The 24,268-nt window shown below is 40.6% G+C and overlaps 1 protein-coding gene, 1 non-coding gene and 1 pseudogene across 5 annotated transcripts; 1 reads left to right on the forward strand and 2 right to left on the reverse strand.

Annotated features, from left to right (window-relative positions):
* Positions 1 to 1,532: 1,532 nt before the first annotated feature.
* Positions 1,533 to 20,141, reverse strand: Rbx1 (ring-box 1). Of its 4 annotated transcripts, none has more exons than XM_005322218.5 (5): positions 19,988 to 20,140; positions 18,011 to 18,089; positions 10,988 to 11,058; positions 7,713 to 7,798; positions 2,790 to 2,976 (listed from the first exon to the last, which is right to left on the reverse strand). In XM_005322218.5, the coding sequence occupies exons 1-5, from the start codon at positions 20,063 to 20,065 to the stop codon at positions 2,964 to 2,966; spliced, it is 327 nt and encodes a 108-aa protein (XP_005322275.1). In that variant the 5' UTR covers positions 20,066 to 20,140; the 3' UTR covers positions 2,790 to 2,963. The 4 variants fall into 4 exon arrangements, with proteins under 4 accessions (XP_077908811.1, XP_005322275.1, XP_021580075.2 ...); XM_021724400.3 differs by lacking the exon at positions 19,988 to 20,140 and adding an exon at positions 19,559 to 19,675; XM_078052685.1 differs by lacking the exons at positions 10,988 to 11,058; positions 19,988 to 20,140 and adding an exon at positions 19,559 to 19,675 and having other exon boundaries at positions 1,533 to 2,976.
* Positions 12,477 to 12,578, forward strand: LOC120888737 (U6 spliceosomal RNA). The gene has a single exon (XR_005732428.1). It is a non-coding gene; the product is annotated as a U6 spliceosomal RNA (small nuclear RNA).
* Positions 20,142 to 20,210: 69 nt separating the features above from the next.
* Positions 20,211 to 24,024, reverse strand: LOC101961980 (SNW domain-containing protein 1-like; annotated as a pseudogene).
* Positions 24,025 to 24,268: the final 244 nt, after the last annotated feature.

Consider the following 24,268-nt stretch of genomic DNA (forward strand, 5'->3'; position numbering starts at 1 on the left):
AGCATCTTCAGAGGGCACTGGCCAACTGGAGGACATTTAAGGAAGGACAACAAAAATGATAAAAGGTCAGAAATCACAGCATGTGAGGACTTGTTGAAGGACTCAGATGCTTCAGCTTGGAGAAGACTGGGAGTCGGGAAAGTGACATGTTAACTGTCCTCAAATATTTGAAGGGCTTGCCCAGGGAAGGAAGATTTATGTTCACAAGTTTCAGGAGGCAACATAAGAATAACTGAATATATAAGAGCAGACATTTTGGCTCAATGCAAGAAATTTTCTTACCAGGGTTTAATAGATGCTTCTTGTTTTGTCTGCCCCACGCCATTCTGGTTCTTCTGAGAACTGTTACCTTCTGTTCCAACTATGAGGCAGTCCCTATACTTCTGTATGAACCTACCAATTAGATCAGGAATGGGCACCTGTCCCACAGGGATTTTTGGAATCAGAACTCGCAGTTAGCTTCTCTCCTGTGGGAGGTGACAGAGGAAGTGGCAGCATCTAGAGATTTCCTGTCGTGTATGAAGCTCATCTCTGCCGGAGCAGAAGTGAGAATCCCAGCCATGTGGATTCCCTGATTCCCTTCTTAGATTCAGCTGTATCTCAGGTCCTTTCTTCTACTGCATTACATAACCCACCTGCCCTCTAAGAAATCTCCCTTTTGCCTAAGCAGAAGCTGGACTTCTGTAATCTGCAACCAAGAATCCTGATGAACACCCAAGCAGAACTCTCCAGATGTCACCCATTGTGAAAAGTAAAGCATTTGTTAAGAAAGTATTTATGTAGTTTGAATGCCCACTGGAAAGGGCTTAAAGGAAGGGATTTCTGTAGAGGGTGGTGGCCCTAAAAATGATAGCCACAGTGGCAGGTGTTTCCAATGTCACCAGGAACAATGTGGCAGCTAAGTGGGAAAGACAGGTTTGATTCACATTAGACACTGAAATTCTTATTATTTTTTGGTACTGGGCATTTAAACCAGGGGCACTTTAACACCCCCCCCCTTTTTTGAGACAGGGTTTCACTAAGTTGCTGAGGCTAGCCTTGAATTTGCAATACTCCTGTCTCAGCCTCCTAAATCACTGGGATTAGAACTGTGTGTGCTATGGCACCTGGGTGAAGTTCTTAAATATTAAGCTAGAGGTTCTTATAATTTCTAGTCTCAGAACCCCTTTTATGATCCTAAAAATTGAAAACTCCAGAGTTTTGTCTGTTTTTTGATGCTAGGAATGGAACCCAGGACCTCACACATGCTAGGCAAGCACTTTACCACTGAAATATTCCCCAGCACCCACTAAGTGGTGTTTTTTTTTGTGTGTGGTACTGCAGATCAAATTCAGATTGAACTCAACCACTGAGCTACATCCCCAGCCCTCTTTTGGCTCTTATTTTGAGACAGGGTTCTCACCAAGTTGCTCAGGCTGGTCTCGAAGATTTGTGATCCTCCTACCTAAGCCTCTTGTATTACTGAGTGTGCTAACACACCTGGCAAAATGGAGGAATTTAAAAAATAATTTAAAAAGTACAGAAACATCACATATTAACATAAATATTTTTATTAAAACCATTTTTAAAACAAAACAAAAAAAGAGTAGTGAGTAGCACTGTTTCACATTTTTACCAATCTCATTTATATCTGACTTAATAGAAGACAATTGGATACTCAAGTTGGCTTGGTCATTCAATACATTGCTTTGGTTGAAGAAAATAAAGAAAAAGTAGTTTCAGCTGAACTTGCAGGTGGAGAGAGAACCTCATAAACCCCTGAAAGGGATTCAGAAACCGCCGATAACCCTCAGGCCATACAAAAACCACTGCAACAAACTCCACTGCTTCTCACTTGAAGTCTATATAGCCATTTACTTAGTATTAGAACAGGCAAATCCTTCCATAACCAAGACATTTGAATAAATTGCAAAGGGGTGGTGATGAAGGAAACCTGAACTCTGGTTAATTCAATATAAAATGACATCAGTTTTTCTCTTTTATAGTGCCTGGGATGGAACCCAGGGCCCTCTCCATATCACTGAGCTACATACCTAGCCTCAGAATGTTTTAAAGATAAGTTCTTGTTCTGTTGCCTACGGTGGGCTTGAACACTTGGGCTCAAGTAATCCTCCTGTCTCTGCTTCCCAAGTAGCTGGCATTATAGGTGCATGCCACTATATCTGACTGAACAAACATTTTTAGCTGAAGAATGGATTAGGGCCTTACATATGCTAGGCAAGCACCTTACTACTGAGCCTCAATTCAAGTCTGACAAGTTTTTAACTTGAGTTCAAAATTTCTATCAGTAAAGTTTATACATTACAAACTTTTAAAGCTTACTTTTCCGAGCTAAGAGAAAGTAACATCACATACAATCAGAGTTAACATTTGTACAGTAGTTTTACATCATACAAGGCCTCTTACTATGCCCACATGATGTCATTTAGTCTTTAGAAGCCCACATTAGAGGAAAACTCAGAGCAGAATCACTCGCCTGAGATTGCCAACAGGAACAGGCTATGGAGCCAGACCCAGTAGAGTTCGATGACTGCAAGTCCCATGTTCTTCCCTTATTCAGCTGCCACTGCTGTCACACAGGAGGAACACAGAGCTGACCAGTCTTCGGGTGACAGTGATCCACACTGCCCCTTGCTAGGCCAGATTCCTTGTGATCAAGTGATGCACTCTAGGGCGTCTCTGCTCTAGCACTATGAACAAATACTCCACAGTAAAATGCTTTCCAGTTTGGGTAGAGGGGAACTTTCGCTTATGTCCATTTTTTTCACACACACAAGAGACAGCATCCATTCTAGAATTCAACTGGACTTTATTTGACATACAATACAATATGGTTGCAGGAAGCAAACTGAAAAGACAAAGGAGAAAAGACACAGTTCTATCTATTTTATAATTAAGTAACAGGAGGGCAAGTCACTAAATGAACAACAAAAACAGTTAAGCTTGATGGAAGAATTCTTTTTCTAGTGTCCATACCTGAAAGACAAAGTAAATCACTTCTTAATCTCATGGTAATTTCCTAAGACTATAAAACCTCTTTAAACATATGAGTGAAAGCCTCACAGAACTTTGGAAAGAAGTGTCCACAACTGTGCTCCAAGACCAGGCAATGAAGCTGACCTCTGCCCATCCTTCATAGCTTCTCCCCTACAACCCTCCTGGTGACAGCGTTCCTAAGGTACCACAGCTGCCCATTATCAGCAGATGCTGGGCAGTATTAGGGAGGTGAGAAGGAAAAGCTGCTGCTGGTGGCTGTGAAAGGGAACTCCATCTGTTCACCCTCATCAGTGGCTCAGAAAAGGTTTGAGAGCTGCCCATCTCCCCTGGCCATGGCAGCCTATTTTCACCTCAATTCTAGTGTTCAGGAAATTTGGTAAAGCAAATAATGAGGATAGCAACTGAACAGACTTCAATTTCAAAATCTATCATCAGCTCTAATTATAGCTCTGATTCCACTTAGCACTACACAAAGAGAACTGTGGAGAAACAAGGCATGAATTTCAGGGGGGTTCAAATTTCCCCAGAAGCCCAAATTTGACCCTAACAAGATTATAAAATAAACAAGGCCAGGAAATTTTTTTCTACATATAGATTTCTGAAACACAAGATCCTTCATTATTATCTTTCTCAATCTTTTTTTTTTTTTTTTTTTTAATGGTACTGGGGAGCTGGGGCTGTAGCTCAGTGGTAGAATGCTTGCCTAGCACGGGTGAGGCACTGGGTTCGATCCTCAGCACCACATAAAAAGTAAATAAGTAAAATAAAGTTATACTTCTAGATTGTTTCTACAGCCCATCAACATTCACTGAAACCTGAGAGGAATTTGATAAACTGCCTTTTTTTTTTTAAAGATGATATTCAAGTGGACTGCTTATGAGAAGAACTTAAAAAGAAATCTGAGGGGCTGGGGATGTGGCTCAAGCGGTAGCGCGCTCGCCTGGCATGCGTGCGGCCCGGGTTCGATCCTCAGCACCACATACCAACAAAGATATTGTGTCGGCTGAAAACTGAAAAAGAAATATTAAAATTTCTCTCTCTCTCTCTTCTGAAAAAAAAAAAAAAGAAAGAAAAAAAATCTGACAGTCCTGGATGATGGAAGCTGAGATCCTGAGTTCTAGTACCCTTGTTCTATCCATATGACAAATAATTTTAACCAGAGACAAACTGCCTCAAAAGAACCAACACAGCAGGGATCAGTGAAAAAAGGCTCCTGGGTTCATCCCCAGTACCCGCTCCCCACTTCCACCAAAAAGAAAAAGGAAGAATTTGTTCCACTTGAATCTGTTTTCCCAATGAACTGATAACCAACACCTGGGAAAATTACCAGTTAGGTAAAATGGCAGTGTCGAAACCCAGCCCAAGCAATTCATCACATTCCTTAATTCTTCTTCTTCTTCTTTTTTTTTTAAAAATAACTTTATTTTTTTAACGTGGTGCTGAGGATCAAACCCAGTGCCTCATGTGATGGGAAGTGCTCTACCCTGAGCTACAACCCCAGCCCACATTCCTTAATTCTTGGCTAGCCCTAGGTTCATATAATGGGTAGCACAAACCCTGTCTAAAATGGAGCCTTGGGTCTGCTCTAAGGCAGAGCCAATTACAAAGTCCCTTGAAAACTTAGAAAAGTTCTTCCACCTGGTCATGTATTACTGTCACAGACATTTTTATGTCTTACACTACTTGTATTTACGTTACTTTGCATATAGTCTGAGGTAGACAGTGAATATTTGGTAAGTTTCTCAAGAAACGATCAAGCATTTGATACCTCTCATGTTCTTTACCAAAATAAATTATTGAGGGCTGGGGCTGAAGCTCAGTGGCAGAATGCTTGCCTAGCATGTGTGAGGCACTGGGTTCGATTCTTAGCACCATAAAAAAATATGTAAATAAAATAAAGGCATGCTGTCCATCTATAACTATAACTATATATATTTAATTATTGAATCTGGGGCTGGGGTTGTGGCTCAGTGGTAGTGTATGTCATCTGGCATGTGTGAGACACTGGGTTTGATCCTCAGCACCACATAAAAATAAATAAATAAATAAATAATAAAAACTATTGAATCTAAAAGCAAAACAACTATACTAATAAACAATTCCCAAATATTTTATGAACTAAATAACCCAATATTTTTGTTTTTAAAATTGAATAACACTTTATTTATTTATTTTTAATTTTTAGGTGGACACAATATCTTTATTTTTTTATTTTTATGTGGTGCTGAGAATCGAACCCAGTGCCTCACGCATGCTAGGTGAGCGCGCTACCACTTCAGCCACATCTCCAGCCCCTGTTTAATATCTTATTTATGACTCATTTTTAGCAACGAGGCACAACAGTACATGTCTGTAATCCCATTTACTTGGGAAGCTAAGGCAGAAGGATGGTAAGAATGAGGCCAGACTGAGCAACTTACACCCTGTCTCAAAATAAAATAAAAAGGGCTGGGAATGTAGCTCAATAGTAAAGCATCCCTGGGTTCAATTTCCAGTGCCATAAAGAACTTTTTTTTTTCCCCCCCTTAGTCCTGGGGAGTGAACTCAGGGGCACTCAACCACTGAGCCATATCCCTAGCCCTGTTTTGTATTTTTATTTAGAGATAGGGTTTCAATGAGTTCTTAGTGCCTCGCAGTTGCTGAGGCTGGGTTTGAACTCGCCATCCTCCTGTCTCTGCCTCCCAAGCCTGGGATTATAGGCGTGTGCCACCATGCCTGGCCAAAGAACTCTTATTTACATGAAATTCCCGTTTCCATAAATAAATGACAATGAAAATGACCAATAATTCGACAGATAAACAACGGGCAAGATACATAAATACATACACATACACCCTCTCCCAGGCAGTTCAAAAAATTGTTTGAAACACTAAAAAAAAAAAAAAAAATTAATTTGTTATTTTTTTGTAGTTGGCCACAATACCTTTATTTACTTATTTATTTTTATATGGTGCTGAGGATTGAACCCAGGGCCTCGCATGTGCTAGGCGAGCACTCTACCGCTGAGCCACAATCCCAGCCTCCATGCTGAAAATTTTCAAAAATATAAGTTAAATCCTAATTTTCACCTGTCAGAGTGGCTAAGATGGAAAAGTTTGATAATAGAGCATTGGCAGGAAACCAAGAATGTGACATTCTGCTTCAGTGTCAGGAGGGAGTGTAAATGAGTACCTATTCTTGGGAAAGGAAAAACTGACACTATTTATCAAAAGTAAAAATTTACATATTCCTCACCCAGAAATTTCTCTTTAGGAATTACTGCTACATATATACCTGGACATGCCAAAGGAGATTCATGTATAATGATGTTCATCCCTACACATTGCTTTTAACAGTGAAAACTGGAAACCCAAATGTCAATCAGCAGTGACTGATTTTAAAAAATGATGGCACATCTACATAAAGAAAGAAGGCAGTTTGTTATAAATATCTTCAAAATATAAAAAATGAAAAAAATAGTGAATCACTGAATAGGAGGGTTAAATTTATGTTAAGAAAAAGAAATACCTATATATGCAACTACATGTACGGAGATAGAAAAAGCTATTAAGCAGCTGTTTTGTTTTTTTTTAAAAGAGAAAGAGAGAGAGAGAGAGAGAGAGAGAGAGAGAGAGAGAGAGAGAGAGAGAGAGAGAGAAAATTTTAATATTTATTTATTTTTTTTTAGTTTTCGGCAGACACAACATTTTTGTTTGTATGTGGTGCTGAGGATTGAACCTGGGCCGCACGCATGCCAGGCGAGTGCGCTACCGCTTGAGCCACATCTCTGGCCCCTAAGCAGCTGTTGATGGTGGTTACTCATAAGGTATGTGGTGGGAGATTCATTTTTGTTGACTATCCTTTCAATCACTTGAATTATTAAAAGTTTACCATGCCATGCTTTATTTATATAATACAAATTTAATCAAAGGGCTGGGCATAGTGTTGCATGCCTATAATGCCAGCTACTCAGGAGGCTGAAGCAGTTCAATCTGGGCAACTGAGCAAGACCCTGTCTTGCATTTGTCTAGCTTTTTTGAGGTCCTAGGTTAAATCCCAAAATATTAAAAAAGCACCTCTAAATATTAAAAAAAAAAAAAAAGCAAGATAGCCACAAAAGCTTTATTAGAATTAATCATATAAGCTAAACCAACAGGAATGTGATTTTAGAAATTCTGCTGGGTACAGTGACTTGGGAGGCTGAGGCAGGAGGACTTTATAAGTTGCTAGGGATGGCTTTTGAACCTAAAGTAAGCAATCTAGTAAGACCCTGTCTCAAAAAATAAAAAAGGGCTGGCAATGTTGCTCAGTGGTAAAGTGCCCCTGTATTCAATCCCTGGTACCAATAAACAAACAAACAAACAAATAAAAGCTTGCATATTCCCATATTACCTACTTTATTATTATTATTATTTTATTATTTTTTGAGACAGACAGGGTCTCACTAGATTACTCAGGCTGTCCTCAAACTTGCAGTCTTCCTCCCTGCCTCGACCTCCTGAGTTACTGTCATAGACATTAGAAGGTGGAGAAACCCCAGGTTGCAAACTTTTAATGTTGGCTAATCCTCTGTGCATTTTCCACATAGGCAAGTTCTTGCTTAGTTAACTAAAAGTTAGTTTAAAAAACAAGCCATGTTCCATGTCTCTACCGTCTTCCAGCCTGAGGTGAGACAGAAAATAGGCCTAACTATAAAGCCCAGGTTTATAACGATGCTAACGGCCAGAGATACCTACTTTTGGAATTCCCACTCTCTGTTGTCCAATGGGCACACCTGCCGTGTTTTGAGCCAGCGAGAGATGCAGTGGAAGTGAAAAGCATGCTGAAAGAAAAAATGTATTTTATTAAAAATAACTCTGTGCAAGCTTCACCATCTACTGACAACACCTCTCACTAGACAGTGCAGCAATACATACCATGGATTGGAGAACAAGAGCAGAAAACGATGGGCAAAAGTTCCAGAAAGGATCATATCCTTGTGCAAGGATATTTCCAACAAAAACATTTGTTAGAAATGCCATTATTACTGAAAAAATTATTTAGGGAGCACAGATTATATTCTAGCAGTGAGCTCTCTCCCCTTTAAGGAACATGGAACGTATTAGGGGATGCTTCTACTTTCCTTGAGAAATGACCTGAGCACACACAGATTTCCAACTTCCCCAATCTTGGTCACCAGTCACCAGTCTCCTCTCACCCTTGAAGAATGAGGATGAGGGAGTAAAGCCTACTCCTCTCCATCTATAGGGAGTGCACTGCCACTGCTACCCACCCAGGACTAAAACAGGCACCTCCCCAAACCCAACTCAACTCTAATCAAAGGAACTTTAATACTGATATTACAAGAGCTCGGCACTCAATAAGGCTTTAATGAGGATTTTGTTGTAAAAAGGAAAATTGCGGTTTAAAAAAAGTACTCTGAAGGACAAACTGTATACAAGCAGCTCAAAGGGCAAACAGGCTATTTTCATGACTAAGACAGGAAATAAAAAGGCAAGTGTCCTAAGAACACTGGTAATGGATAGGAGCTAGGAATTGGCTTCGATTTGGGAAAAGGAGAATCTGTGTGTAGCCTTTTGGTGTGAGTTGATGACATGCAGATGCTAGTTAAAACTGCAATGGACACTTTTCTTCCTCCTGCCTCACTCATATGAGAACATCAAGAGGAGCAGCAAGGGTTCCTCCTCATTTAATCTGTAATTGCTGGGCTGCAGTGGGGCACAGGAGAGGAATACAGAGACACCCCAACAAAACCACCAAAGCTTTTGTAGACTTGGTTTAATAACTGAATCTGATGTCTCCCAGAATAGTCATGGAACCTAAGAAACTTACTATGTAGATTATTGTCTTGTGAACTATCTTTTGGCAACAAAACTCTAATTCAGTAATTAAGAATGGGCTCCATAGCTAGCACACTGTGGATTCTCGTTGTTCTATTTTTACAGAATGACAGCCTTCTGGAAGATCCCACTCCTGCAGACTCTCATACAACTCAATGTGAAAAAGGAAAAAGGCAGATTCTCCAAGAGGCAGAAAGTGGAGACATTTTTCTCAACCCCAGGTGCTGGGAAAAGGCTCATGCAAGCACATGCAAGATACCCACCTCCATCTCCCACTTTCCCTAAGCACTCTGCCAAAGCACAGGATCCTTTACCCAAGCCCATGAGATGACATCAAGTGCTCAAGGGCAAGTAGGGGCTGCAAATGAGACTTCAGGGCAGGTGACAACATCCCTGAGCATTTTTTGATCCCAACTTTCTTCCCGTTAGTAATCTAAAACGTACTAATGGGTGTATTTAGCAGACAAGGTACAATCCACAGAGGATTCTTGACAGTACTCCACAGTTTACAGATATTAACATATATTACCTCATTTGAGCCTCACAGCAACTCTGGCAAGCAGGCATGACAGATATTATTATCTTAACTTTACAGACAGGAAACTGAAACCCAGTCAAGTTAAGTGACTTGCCTAATTCATGGAGCTGGTCTGTAGAAGACTCAGAATCAGCACTCAAGACTGGCTTCTAGCACCCTATGCTAGTTCTCCTTTATGGCAGGATCTCTAAGAGACCCTTTCCTTAACAAAACTTGAGGAGAAATCCACCCCTTTTCATTCCACACAAAGGAACATGATTCTTAATACATGCCTGAATGTTACAGAGAGCAAAGAGCCCAATATATTTTCTTTACCTCCACAAATGATGAAAATCATCCTTTGGCCAATACTAACCACTGTGAAACTGGCCAAAGGGTTCTGACATAGATTGAAGAAAGTGCACCACAGGCATGGGTAGAGAAGGCATTTCAAACCCACACAAAAGCACTAGGAGCTACCACGTGACCACTAAACTCCAAATTTCTATTCATTTAGATTTTTTAACACATGTTTATGCTGACTATGTGCCCAAAGTTCTAAATACTTTTTAACATTAAACCACTTAATCCTGATTACAGTTCTATGTTGCCTGCTATCCGCCCCATTTTACATGAGGGAACCAGGAGTAGAGATGTTAAATACCTTGGCTTCAAGTCACTTAGTAAATAAGACAAAGACAGGGATTGGTAGTCTGACTCCACAATCTGTGACTCCTTGTGTCATGCTGGAGTTGTGGGTCCTTTGTCCCCTTGGCATAGGAGGCTTGGACAGGACAGTTTCAACTACTGTGATTAGGACTGTATGGTTCTAAGGATGAATTTTTAACATTTGCTAGAAATAACACATTTGATGTTTGTTACCTTCACAGCTGTCACACCCTGAAGGCCACACACTTAGTTCAGCCATGCTACACAAAACATTTCTGGCATGAGCCATATTTTTCTTTTCTTTTTCTGTTTTAAAATTCCTTTCTATTTTCTTTTTGGGCACTAGGGATTGAACCCAGGGGTGCTTAACCACTGAATCACATTCTCAGTCCTTTTTATAAAAATTTTTATTTTGAGCAGGGTCTTGATAAATTGCTGAGGCTAGCCTCAAACTCATGATTCTCCTCCCTTAGCCTCCCAAGTCACTGAAATTACAGGTGTGTGCCACCACATCTAGTTCTTTTATTTCTTCTTGATGAGCCATATTAAAAAAAAAAAAAAACCTGAGTACAGTTACATTTAAAACAAACACACACACACACACACACACACACACACACACTTAAAAACTCAATTTATCCACTGATCTTAGTTCCACAGACACTTGACCTTAAAAAAAGGGTCTGTTCAGAAGGTAAACAGACCATTCCCAAGACCAGGCAATAGACAAACCCTCACAATACTGCAAACAAAACTAGGTGTACTTCATAATTAAGACAAACTAGTATTTCTTTGCAATAACTAATTATGTTTATCCTGTTACAGGTGAACAGTATGAGGATTTAAAATCTTTTGTACTATTTGTATACCTTTTGGGAGAAAGGTTGGCTAGTCATTTTTTTCCTAGTTATTTTCAAGACTGGCAAAGCAGGAAAAGTGGCAATATGTTTACAAGCCATGCTGATAGGTAAAGACGTTTCCTTACGTTACAGACTCCCCATGCAACGGTACACTCTTCGGAAGTAGCAGATGCCTGGTTAGCTTGACACTCTATGCCTGTGGGAACAAAAGCAATAGCATCACTGGACCTTAGAGCAGCAACCTTTCAGCCTGGAGCAGCCAAGCAATCCTCAAGTGGTTAATTAGCCATAATTTTTTTTTTTTTTTAATAAATGTGAAAAAGGACGAAGAACATGGAAGACAGAAATGAGTTTAGCAGCAAGATTTCTTAATTCTTGCTTAAAAAATGTGTTAACAAATAGGAAAAATGTGTTTAAAATCTGAGCATAACCTGAATTGCTAAAATGTGAATGATTCCTCCTAATTTGGTAAATTTAGTTAAGTCACCTCATGACTCTTGTTATTCTCAGGGCTGGTGTCTTTTCCCTATTCCTGCAAAATGCTTCCCCTTGGGTCCTTACAGCACCTATGCCTTACAGCCCAAAGTCCTAGATGGGTAACACTCTAATCCCTAAAGGGATCAGGAAGGAACCTGTGAACTGGGCAGAAGCAAAGTAAAAGGTGGAGGGGTGAAGAGGTCTTTGTACACTTTTGTGTACAAGGATCAACTCAAAATTATTCAAAACATTATCAAGCAAACTTGTTAAGCTGATAGTTAGATTTGAGGCCCACCACTGTGTGATGCTAGCTGCCTGTGAGGCAATTTTGTCTAGGAAGTCACAAAAGTAACTGCAAATGTATGCAAATATTGATTTTATAAAGAAGGAAAAGAAGAGAATTTAAAGAGGATAAAAATCTGAGATTGAGAACTGATGAGTAAAGCTCTACTGGGGATAAATATTCAAAGAATAAGGTTTGTTAATATAGAATTAGCTTTTTCTGAAGATGATAACCAAAAGGAGTTTCCCTTCTGAAGAATAAAAAGCTTTAGGGAAGACTATAACTATTTAATAGGGTATAATTACTTCAAAGTGTCATAGAGAAAATGGCAAAACTGTAAAAAAAATATTGAAATGTTAATGGGTATCCTAGGGGAAGAGATATCATGTAATAAAGGCTCCCCCCCACCATTCTTCAAAATTACAAAAAGCAAAGGATCTGAAATCACAGAACTTGCTTTTGCCACTCAGATTCACACTACAGAATAACTTGGTTTGTCATCTGAAAAGAGTAGGGAGACTCTAGGGTCTGTGAAGTAAATTCAAGAATTTATTGGGGAAGGAGGGGAAGTAGGGAGGAAGCACTGAGGAGTGATACTGACCAAATGATATCGTTATATTGTGTGCATTTATTTCTATGTAATAATAAATCCCTATAATACAAATAACTATAATGCAAAAAAAAAAAAAAGAAGGCTGGGGTTGTGGCTCAGTGGTAGAGCGCTTGCCTAGCATGCACAATGCACTGGGTTCGATCCTTAGCACCACATATATGTAAAATAAAGATATTGTGTCCACCTAAAACTTAAGAATAAATATTAAAAAGAAAAGAAAAAAAAACTTATTGGGGCATGCTTGCTTCAGCAGCACATATATTAAAGTTGGAATGATATGGAGAATAACAGCATAGCCTCTATGCAAGAATGACAGTGAATTCGTGAAGCATTCCATATTTTTAAATTCACAAACGCAAAAATAATTTATTGGAGCTGTGAATACACTATGATATTAAAAGGAGAGAGAATAAAATCTGATGTCAATTTGGATCCTATAACATGAGGACTACATATTGTGAAACTAGCAAAGTAAAATTCACAGTTAAAGTAAAAACCAAAACGGTATCAAGGTACAATCATGTACATAAGTTTTAAGACTATCTGGCTGTGGCCATGACACCAGTCACCTCAGGAATTCCTCAAGCCCCCTACGTGATACAGCCTGTTCCCTCCTCTGCCTCCTCTGTCGCTCTCTATCCTTCAGGATCCAGTTTAAATCCCTACTTCTTGACTGAAGCTTCTTATAACCCCCCACACTGAGTCATTTTCTTTTCCTTCAAATGCTCTAAATACTTACTTTTTATAACATTTATCAAAAGGCATTTTGAGTTAGGCACACTGTGCCTGCCCATAATTCCAACAACTTAAGAGGCTAAGGTAGGTGGATCACAAGTTTTACGCCAGCCTGTGGCAACTTAGCAAGACTCTTGTCTTAAAATAAAATAGGAAAAAAAAAAAAAAAAAGGGCAGGGGTTGTAGTTCAGAGGTAGAACCCTCTGGAGATCAATCCCTGGCACCACCAGAAACAAAAAATTGCTTTCAGATTTTTGGTGCGAGAGAGAGAAGACCAGGGTTGAGTCAAGTTAGTTTATAAACAGGGGCAGGAACTGTTCACTGTCAACACAGAGAGACAAACAACTGCATACAGCTCTGACAAGGCAGAACTTATTTTATGTGATTTATAAAGCCTGGGAACTTTTAAACTCTGATACAAGAATGGTACCACCAAAGAACTGCTAAGGAAGCAATGAGCTTCTTTTCAAGAGTGGACAGATTTCACACCTCCAATGATAGATTCAGTTTTACAAAGATGGCTCGGTCTTATAGGTAAAGGTTGGGTTCAAGATGAAGGTACCCTCTTAACTTGGAATAAGATTCACTGTACATCCTACTGACATGTATAACTAAAAGGAACAAATGAAAATATTTACAAAAAGAAAGATTCACAGATAATGGAGAAAATAACAACTTGCAGAGTATGTATTTCAGCAACTATTTAAAACAACCAAGATATGGGACAATGTAAAATAAATTCAAAGCTATAGGAATGCTTGTAGTAGCAATACAGACTCAATAAGTCTTCAGACCAAGAATGTTTTGTAGGAGAGGCTGACTGGGGTACAGCCACAATATTTATTTATTTATTTACAGTTATGTATATAATTATTCTTTTAATGCCAGAGCAGATTTATTGGAAAATGGCCATTGCTAAATTAAAAGTTTTGTTTTCCAGGCTGGGAATATAGCTCTATGATAGAATGTGAGGTCCTGGGTTCAGTCCCCAAACTTGTTTTCATCTTTAACAAAAAGTCTTTTTTATAAAAATCATAAATCCAATAATTATTTAAAGTTGTAGCACCAGAATTCCCTTCAGTGTTAGTTAAAGGGGTACATTTCTTAAGAGTAAAGACTTGATCTCAGTTATTATTTTGACCTAGTGCCTCGCAAAATGCCAGGATATATTCATTCAAATGATAAAGGACATGATTTAAAGTGAAAATACATTCATTATATTTTGTTATGAAGAGTTCAATATTCTACTTCACTGGGCATTTAAAATATGAGACAAAACAGGTACCTGAGAGTTCTCAATGATACACAAGCATTCAAGTTTTAAGAAAAGATAACATTTAGATGGTATTTGTCTTTCATGGTCTTCCCAAGAAGTGTATTCTCTTGCATCTAGAGAGGCACACAATGACTTAAATGTTAAGGTTGGGGGTAAAAATCTATATAAAATCATTAACTATTTTCAGATGAGAATCCCAAGAAAGTAAAATTTCTCTGGGTGCAACTTGAAAATGCAAGGCATAGAAACTGGCAAGTCCATAATCAAAAACCCCACCCAAACACATTTAAAACTGTGTTTTTTTCTGTGATGGGTTCCTTCCATCTACATTAAACACAATGGTTGTGGCTGATTTGCTTTGACAGCAGTGTGAAAAGGAAAACGGGGTCAAAACTCAAAGCAGCCAAGGGGCTGGGGACGTGGCTCAAGCGGGAGCACGCTTGCCTGGCATGCGTGCGGCCCCGGTTCGATCCTCAGCACCACATACAAATAAAGATGTTGTGTCCGCCGAGAACTAAAAAATAAATAAGAATCTCTCTCTCTCTCTCTTAAAAAAAAATAAAAACTCAAAGCAGCCAAGAGAAGTCAACTACTGGCACATGCCATGATTGCTAATACAAAATATTCAATTCATGCTTGCTTCTAAGCTGCAATGATCAAAACATTCTGCCATTTTGTTTTTGTAATTTACCTAGCAAATATTTAGTGAGAACTTACTAGGTACTGGACACCATGCTAGATATACAATACTACATAACATGGACATGATAGAGAATACCTAATTAAATCATTAATATGAAAGCAAGCTACAGGACATCTTGGGATTGTTTAATTGAACTGCCACAGCCTGTATGCTTTATGTAAGTATGGTTAGGAAAATATCTAAAATATCTTTGAAGTCAGGCACAGTGGCACACGCATGCCTGTAAACCCAGCAACTTCTCTGAAGGAGGCAGAATTACAAATTCAAAGCAAGATCTGGCAATTTAGCAAGACCTTGTCTCAAAATATAAATGACTGGGGACCGGAGATGTAGCTTAGTGGTAGAGTACCACTGGGTTCAATATCCAGTACCCTTACCAAGCAAAATGAAAGTTAGTTCAAGGTAAAATCCAAAAATCAACTTAGTCTTACATGGCCCAATAATGTAAGCATTAGCTACATGTGGCTTTTGAACAACTGAAATGTGGCTAGTCTGAATTGAGATGTGCTGTTAAGTATAAAATACACACTAAATCACTAAGACTTAGTACAAAAAAATGTAAAGAATGCATTAACCAGGGCTGGGGTTGTGGCTTAGCGGTAGAGCGCTCACCTGGGACATGTGAGGCACTGGGTTGATCCTCAGCACCACATAAAAATAAGTAAATCAAATAAAGGTATTGTGTTCACCTACAATCAAAAATATATTGAAAAAAAAAAAGGATGCATTACCCAGTCCTGTATCATATTTTTAAACATTGAATACATGTTGAAAATATTGTTTATCACAGGTTAAATAAGATACAATATTAAAATCAATCTTATCTGTTTGTTATTAATGTGGTTAACAAAAATATTTAAAATTCTGATCGTGCTCATATTTGTGGCTAACACTGGATTCTGTTGTGTCAGACAGTAGCAGGGAGAAGAGGTGCAGAATGTTTCAGGCAGAAGGAATAAGAAATATTAAGGGTCCTAAAAAAAGGCATGGCAGGGCTGGGGTTGTGGCTCAGTAACAGAGCGCTCACCTAGCATGTGAGAGGCTGGGTTTGATCCTCAGCACCACATACAAATAAATAAATAAATAAAATAAAGATTTTTGTTTAAGTTGAGTCCAACTACAACTTAAACAAAAAAAATTAAGGAAAAAAAATGAATGGCAGCCAGGCACAGTGGTGCATGACTGTAATTTCAGCTCAGGAGGCGGAGGCAGGAGGATCCCAAGTTCAAAGCCAGCCTCAGCAATTCAGCAAGATCCTGCTCAAAATAAAAAAAGTAGGCTGGGGAGGTGGCTCACCAGTTAAGCACCTCTGGGTTATCCCCAGTACCAGAAATAGAAAAAAAAAGTGCGGAACTTCAGGAATGGAAAGAGGACCCAAGAAACTACTGGTGAGCAGGAAGTGGGTCGAGATGAAGCTGGAAAAGTATAAGAGTGATTTAAAAAAAAAAAAAAAGTGCCTATAATTCTAATTCTATAAGCTTAAAGTTTCTTTGCCCTATTTCTGATCTCAATAAGAAACCATTTTAGTACCCAGAAGAAAAAGTAACATCAATTGTTTCTCATATGACCAGTATTATTCTTCCTTCTTTTTTTTTTTTTTGGTACTAGGGATTGAACCCAGAAACACCTAACCACTGAACCACATCCCCAGCCCTTTTTAAATATTTTATTTAAAGACGGGTCTCACTGAGTTTCTTAGGGCTTCATTAAGTTGCTGAGGTTGGCTTTGAACTCAAAATCTTTCTTCCTTAGCCTCCCGAGTTACTGGGATTACAGGCATGCAACACCATGCCCAGCATTCTTGCCCCATCACTACAGTCTATCAACAACTATAATCAGATCTAAGTGTTGACTTATTTGTAAAACAAAATATGTGGAGATTTAAATGAAATTTCTTTACCTCAATTAATTATCTAGTTAGATGTTGGCAATAATGAAATTTTTACTATATTTGGATATAACACCAAAAATCCTTACTCTTTGGACTTCTTTTTTGGTGGTACTGGGGACTGACCCCAGGATCTCCTACACTCTAGGCAAGTGTTCTACCTCTAAGCTATACCCTAGTCCTTTTTATTTTTTTGGGACAGAGTCTCACTAAGTTGAGTCTGGCCTCACTGCAGTCCTCCTGCCTCAGCTTCCTGAGTCACTGGGATCACAGGCATGCACCAACATCCCTAGCTAGACCTTTCTTCATTACAATTGTCACTGAGTATGTGAGGTGAATTGGTTGCAGGACTGCCCTGCCCCAACCAATCCTATAGATATCAAAATATGAGGATGTGCAAGTCCCTTATATAAAATGTTGTAGTATTTGCATCCAATCTCTGCAATCCTCCCACAAACTTTTAAGTACTCTAGATTACTTATAATACCTAACAGAATTAAATACTATGTAAATGGTTGTTATAATGTATTGCTTAGGGAATAATAACAAGGAAGAGATTTGTATATGTTTGTAAGAAATGCAGTTTCTGGACTGGGGATGTGGCTCGGTAGTAGAGCAATTGCCTCACAGGTGAGGCACTGGGTTTGAGCCTCATACTCCTGGGCTCAAGTCATCCATCCGCCTTGGCAGATTGAGTAGTTAGGACTACAAGTGCATGCTGATACACCCAGTCAGATGCAATATTTAAAATAACACACTTGCAATCTGTGGTTGTTTGAACCTGTAAACACAGAACCTGAAGAAGGGCCAACTATAAATAGAGTCCAACAAAAACTAGCTCAGAATATTTTAGCTTAAATTTTATTTTCTTCCATTCACATTTGAGTATAAGATGGGAAATATATAGGAAGAAACACAGTGCCTCTGTGTCCACAATTCATTCTAAATGTGTCCTTGGCATCTTCAGATTCAGTAACTTATTCTGAGAGCTGGGTATGCTTCTAGGATGTCATGAAAAACTACTTTATTTTGATCACACCAACAGACTAGATGCAGAAACCCCAAGTGCTTTATGGTTTATATCTCCTTGTGAAAAAGAAAATTGGTCACATCAGGATAGCCACAATCTCTGTAACCATCTCAACTTCCTCCCATTCTTCTCCAATTACTTACAAAGATCCATAATGTGGTTCCTGCAGATGGCACAGTTATCAACCACAATATCCCAGGCCCAGAGGGCTACTGCATTCCACTGCAAAGAGAAAAAGGGGGAACAATGCACTCTCCTTGTAATGTAACACACATGCTCCTTAGGATTTCATGCTGCAGCTGAAATCATAGGAACAGGGACCACAAAACAAAGGCATTTTTGGATATTACTCTTCTGTTATAAATATCAGAGGACAACAGTAGGCTACCTATATGCTTTCCCATTCTTTAATAGATTGAGCATATGAACATAGAAATTAAAGAGTATTGTTTTAATTTTCCCTACAGTTTAAAATAATTTGGCTGCATCAATGTAAGCAAATTAAGTTTAATGAGAACAAACTTAAATTACTGTACAGGCTTCCCTGGCAATTACAGAAGCTCAAAATCTGCACAAACACTGACAGTTCAAGGCAGCTTTGGAAGTATGAGCAGGGAGTGAAAGCTCAGAACACAGTGAACTAAGATGATGATTGGATCATAAGTGGGTAATCATGGGATAAGCTGGATAACCAGTTACCCAGTGTCAGTACACAGAACAAGGTCATCACTTAAATCTTAGGAGATTACTTATTAACAATTGGTAGAATTTACTAGATTTTGTTTAGTTCTTATCAAATAAACGATGTCCTTAGCTTTTGGAAGTTCAGCCTTTTTAGTTAATTCCAGTAAGAGTTTATAAAAAATGTATTTAAATAGTACAACTCTCTCACCTCTACGATTATATACACTCCCAAACTCCCCTTTCTCTACTAATTTGGTGCCACTTCCCAAACCTCCATCTCTTTCAAACCCAATTCTCATGGTCTAGAAACTTCTTCAGCATTTTTCACACCATAGCTTCAAGTCAAAAGAAAAACCCTACTTCTATTATTCTTCAATATGGCTGCTGGCTGCAGTGACCACAGTGAGATGCCAAAAAGAAAAAGACAAAAAAAATTAAAAAGCCCAAATGCCGGGGGGTGGGGGGTGAGGTGGGGTGGAGAGGAGATATTGTCTTGTGCTTAGCTAGATGCTACACGAATATATCTTCCCTCCTTCAGGATCTTCATTTTGACAGTTTTATTGACTTCACCTTAGGCGGGAATCGACACTTTTCTCCCAAACTGTTGGCAATATACTAAAAGGGATCTCATGCAAAAAGACACATTCCACATTTTTCCTTTCCCACTCTTACCAGGTTACTTGAGACTAGTACTCAACCCTCCTTAAATGCCACAAGAAACGGACTCGCATTTTCCATTGACCAATTACCACCACGATTTAAATTTTTTTTGTTGTTGCTGTCAGAAGGGGATCTGGCTGAACATGCCTGAGAACCACAGGACTGGGGCGACTCTATAACACCCGGCAGACGTCTCAGAAAAGCCAAGCTTTACAGTCGAGAATTTAAGTCGGTGGGGCAAGGGCCGGAGAGGGAGCTAGTGGAGGCCTCCCCTCGGCGAGGACCAAGTCGGGGTTCCTTAGAGTCAGAGGAACCCCAAGCCCCAAGGGGCGGGGCAGGGGGATCACCGGGTGGGCTCCTCCAGTGCGTGGTATCTCAGCTTCCTGGCTTTCGCTGCACTGCCCCATCCTCCACCCGCCGCAGTCGCCCGGGCTCCCCATTCCACCCACCCCACCCTGCCCTTCCCCCACCCTCAGCCTCTTCAGTGACAACTAAGGCGCTTGGCTCCCGCAGCCAGCTCGCAACCCCGCGCATCTCAATAAGCACCTCCGTGATTGGCCCCTCCGCCTCCCAGCGAAACCAACACTGTACAGAACAGTGGGCCGCCGTCCTGCCGATCAACTCTAAGGCCCGCCCCCCGGCTTCCTTTCATGGGACCCGGTCCCAGGAACGCCCTGAAATGAAGCCTTTTCCTTCGCGCCTCGGTTATCCTCGGGCCTGCCAGCCAGATCCGCGCCTCTCTAGCTTCCCTGAGGAAGGCACTGGCGAGACCCAACCTTTTTCACTTCAAAGCGCTTCTTGCCCGCGCCGCTGTTGGTGCCGCTCGGGGTATCCACATCCATCGCTGCCGCCATTTTGGAAACACACGGTCCTTCGCCCGGTCACTGCGCCTGCGCAGCGGCGCACGCCGCGCTCCCCTCCCCCCCCCCCGCTTGGGCACCTCCTCCCTGCCCCTCCCCTCACTGGCGCGCGACGGGGCGGGGCATGTGGTCACGCCCCTTAAAGGCGCTGGCGCGGGATCCCCCCTCTCGTCGGCTGGGGAGGAGGCGGTGGCCTGAGTGGCCGGGGCGGGGCCGGGCGGAGCTGGGAGACGTGAGCTAGCTGGGTGGAAACGTTCGGTCGGACCCGCGCTAATCGTCCTCCCTTGGGAAGCTCGCGGCCGTGCTCTCTCGGCTGGGGCGGCGCCTGTTTCTTCAGCCTCGGCCGGGAGCCGGGACCAGCCGTGCTGCTCGTGAGGCCCGATCGGTGGAAAGGGCAAGATGGGCCCCACTCGCCTTCCGTACGCCCTGGCTCGCTCTCGAGCCTGCTCCGAGGTGCAGTCACCGCGGAGGCCTGAGGCAGGGGCTTGCCAGGGCCCAGGCACCGTCGGGTTTCCTGATTCAGGTTCAGGAAATGATTCGGCGGTGAGGAAGGATACCTCCGAGTGCCCTCCCCAAGGCCGAACTGAGCGGCCCTGCCTTCACCTTCCTACCAGAAGTGGAGGAGGCTTAGCAGCCTGGGAGATGCCAGCTCCCGCCAGCCCATAGTATCAGTTGGTCCCAAATGGCCTTTGGTAAGGTACCCAAGTTCAATTAATGTATTTGAGTACACATCCCTATTCTTTCATTGGTCATGTGTAGAGCGTCCTTCCTCCCTAATTTTTGTCCTGTTTCCACTTCTTGCACTATAGTCAAAGTGGGCCATCTTTAGTTGACGAACTTGAATTTTGTTGAGGCTGACACGTATTCTTACTGTGTGTTCCCAACTGGCCAAAGCACCTGTGTACTTTATATCAACTTTCCTATGTCTAGACCAAGCCTCCCTTTTACATCTCTAACCTTGCAGAGGATGACGCCACTATTTCATTCTTAAGTTTCATATAATTCTACTTGAAATTAGACTCATCTCTTCAATTTTTATATAACGCTCAGAATGGAACCCAGTGGCTCACGTGTGCTAGGCAAGCGCTCTACTGCTGAGCCACAACCCCAGCCCCTTACATATTCTCTTAAAAGACAATTGGAGAGTAATGGAGTGTTCTTAGTCATAAACAAGAACACCATCACAACTTTGGAAAGAAAAATTCTGTGAGTCAGGCGCGGTGGTGAGCGTCTGTAATCCGGTATGACTCAGGAGGCTGAGGCAGGAGGATATCAAGTTCAAAGCCAGGCTCAGCAATTTAGGGACTACCTCAGCTAGTTAGCAAGACCCTGTTTCAAAATAAAAAAGGGGAGCCGGCACAGTGTTGCACGCCTATAATCCCAGCGGCTGGGAAGGCTGAGGCAGGAGGATTGCAAGTTAAAAGCCAGCCTCAGCAAAAGTGAAATGCTAAAGCAACTCATTGAGATGCTGCCTCTAAATAAAATGCAAAATAGGGCTGGGGATGTGGCTGAGTGGCTGAGTGCCCCCTGAGTTCAATCCCCAGTACTCAAATAAATAAATAAAAAGGGGCTGGGGGGCTGGGGGTGTGGCTCAATGGTAGAACACTTGCCTAGCATGTGTGAGGCACTGGGTTCCATTCTCAGCACCACATATATGAATAAAATAAAGGTCCATTAACATCTAAAGATTTTTTTTAAAAAGGGGGGCTGGGGATGTGACTCAGTGGGTAAGTGCCCCTGAGTGCAATCTTTGGTATCAAAAATAAGTAAATAAGTAATAAATAAAATAAATGTGAGAACTCAAAATTTATAGGAACCCTACAAAATTTTCTTAACCCAAATTTTAATAATTCCATATTAAGGCTGCGAATATAGCTCAATTGGTAGAGTGCTTGTCTTGCATGCACAAAGTCCTGGGTTCAGTCTCTAGCAGCGCACACACAGCACCCCCCCCCCACAGCACCCCCCACACACACACACAGCCCATGTTAAAACTGTCACTAATTTATTGAGTGCCTACAGACCCCTACAGGGGTACTAGAAACCCATAGTAAACTTAAGTGTTGAAGACATACTATCTATCATTCTTGAATTGAGTATGTACCACAACCTATTTTAAAACAGGAAAGCCACAGTGATGAAAAGTCAAACTCCTACTGGAGAAATACTATACAAGCCATCAAATAAATACATCAGGAAGTCTAAAGTATTGATAAATGCTATGAAAAAAATTAAACTAGATTATGAGTTTGGGGAAGGAGGCAGCAACATTGATCTGGATGATTAGGTAAGGTCTCTATGAAGAGTGACATTTAAGCTGAAGTCCTTACAATGGCCTAGCTGACCCTGGGGGATGTACAGACATGTCTTGATTAACATGGATACATTCTGAAAAAGGCATTATTAGGTAATTTTGTTGTTGGGTTAACATAGAGTGTACTTAACACAAACCTAGATCATATATTCTATTACGTAGATGCCTAGGATAGATTGTAGATGCCTAGGATAGATCTTAGATGCCTAGGATAGATTGTATAGCCTGTTGCTCCTAGGTTGCAAACTTGTACATCATGTTACTGTAATGAATACTGTAGGCAACTATAACACAATAGTTTTTGTATATCTAAACAGAAAAGGTACTGTAAAAATGCAACATAAAAGCACTGGGGATCTAGCTCAGAGGTAAAGCACTTGCCTTACACACACAAGGCCCAGGGTTCAATCCCCAGCACCAGGCATAAAAGATGAAACATGGGGGGTGTGGCTCAAGCGGCAGCTCGCTCGCCTGGCATGCGTGCTGCCTGGGTTCGATCCTCAGCACCACATACAAAGATGTGTCCGCGGAAAACTAAAAAAAAAAAAAATATATATATATATATATATAATTCTCTCTCTTTAAAAAAAAAGATGAAACATGGCATCTTTATATAGGACACTTACTATAAAAGGAGTTTGTAGGACTGGAAGTTGCTCTAGCTTAATGAGTGAGTGAGTAGTGAACTGAGGATCTTTTAGAGTCATAGTGGTGACTTCCAAAATCTTGTCCAAACCAAAAGGATATTCCTCAAACTGAACTGGTCCTTTCTGACTCCTCTATTTTCTAATCCAGAAAATTTGTCAGGAACAAATCTTTTGGTCTTTATTCTGGCTTCTAGGTTCTCACCCTATATTTTTTACTGGGCCTATAAATACTCTGGGCCATATCTTTACCACTTCTCCTAGCTAGATCATCAACATTGTAAATGGCATCTTCTCCACTTTCAGATCGACTGTCCATACCTTTGGATTGGCTGAAGAGCCTTTGATCAGACTGAGCTTCATTGGAATTCTGATTATTGGGCTCAAGAGCAATAAATTCACTAAATTCTTGATTTTAATTTCTCTGCAGAAATTAATATTGACCTCTTATCAGGAGATGCTATGGAAGGATTTCAGTCATTGCTGTCTCTCTTTTTGCTTGTCATGCCAGATTTCATCCCTCTCACATGCCTCTCCATTCTCTTTCCCCCCACATCTTTTCTTTCTTCAGGCATGGATTGCCAGCTTCACAAGCCTTCTTTCGAAGCAATGTATAGAGATTTAGCCAGTTTAGAAAATTTTTGATTGATGGATACTGTCTGTAATCGTTTTTTTTTTTCCATCAGCAGCAAGACATTTGTATAACACTTCATTTTCCAGTGGGAAATACAAGAAATCTTTCCTTCTTGCTCCCTTACAATCATCTTTCAGCCAGAATAATTCATGACAGGTGCAGAAAGAGAACTTTCTTGTTAATCATGAAGGCTCCGTTGGATCTTTCTGCATTTTTTACCATCCAAGTAAACCTCCCTTTAGCTCTGGTGTTGAAAGCCACACATGCTGAGATTATGTGCGTCAGATAACCTGAGCAGGAGCCAGTTTATCATATTCAAGAACTGGCTTGATGCAACATTCTACAATATTTTTTTTAAGGTTATTCTTATCTTCTCTGTTTTTTTTTTTTAAATCGCTGTTTATTCCCAAGGAATCTTTTTTTTTTAAATGGATCCCCTGATTTTATTTATTTATTTATTTATTTAAAGAGAGAGTGAGAGAGGAGGGAGAGAGAGAATTTTTTTTTTTAAAGAGAGAGTGAAAGAGGAGAGAGAGAGAGAGAATTTTTTTTTAATATTTATTTTTTAGTTCTCGGCGGACACAACACCTTTGTTGGTATGTGGT

The sequence above is a fragment of the Ictidomys tridecemlineatus genome, chromosome 6 (assembly GCF_052094955.1).
Source record: "Ictidomys tridecemlineatus isolate mIctTri1 chromosome 6, mIctTri1.hap1, whole genome shotgun sequence".
In the NCBI taxonomy this organism is placed as follows: domain Eukaryota; kingdom Metazoa; phylum Chordata; class Mammalia; order Rodentia; family Sciuridae; genus Ictidomys; species Ictidomys tridecemlineatus.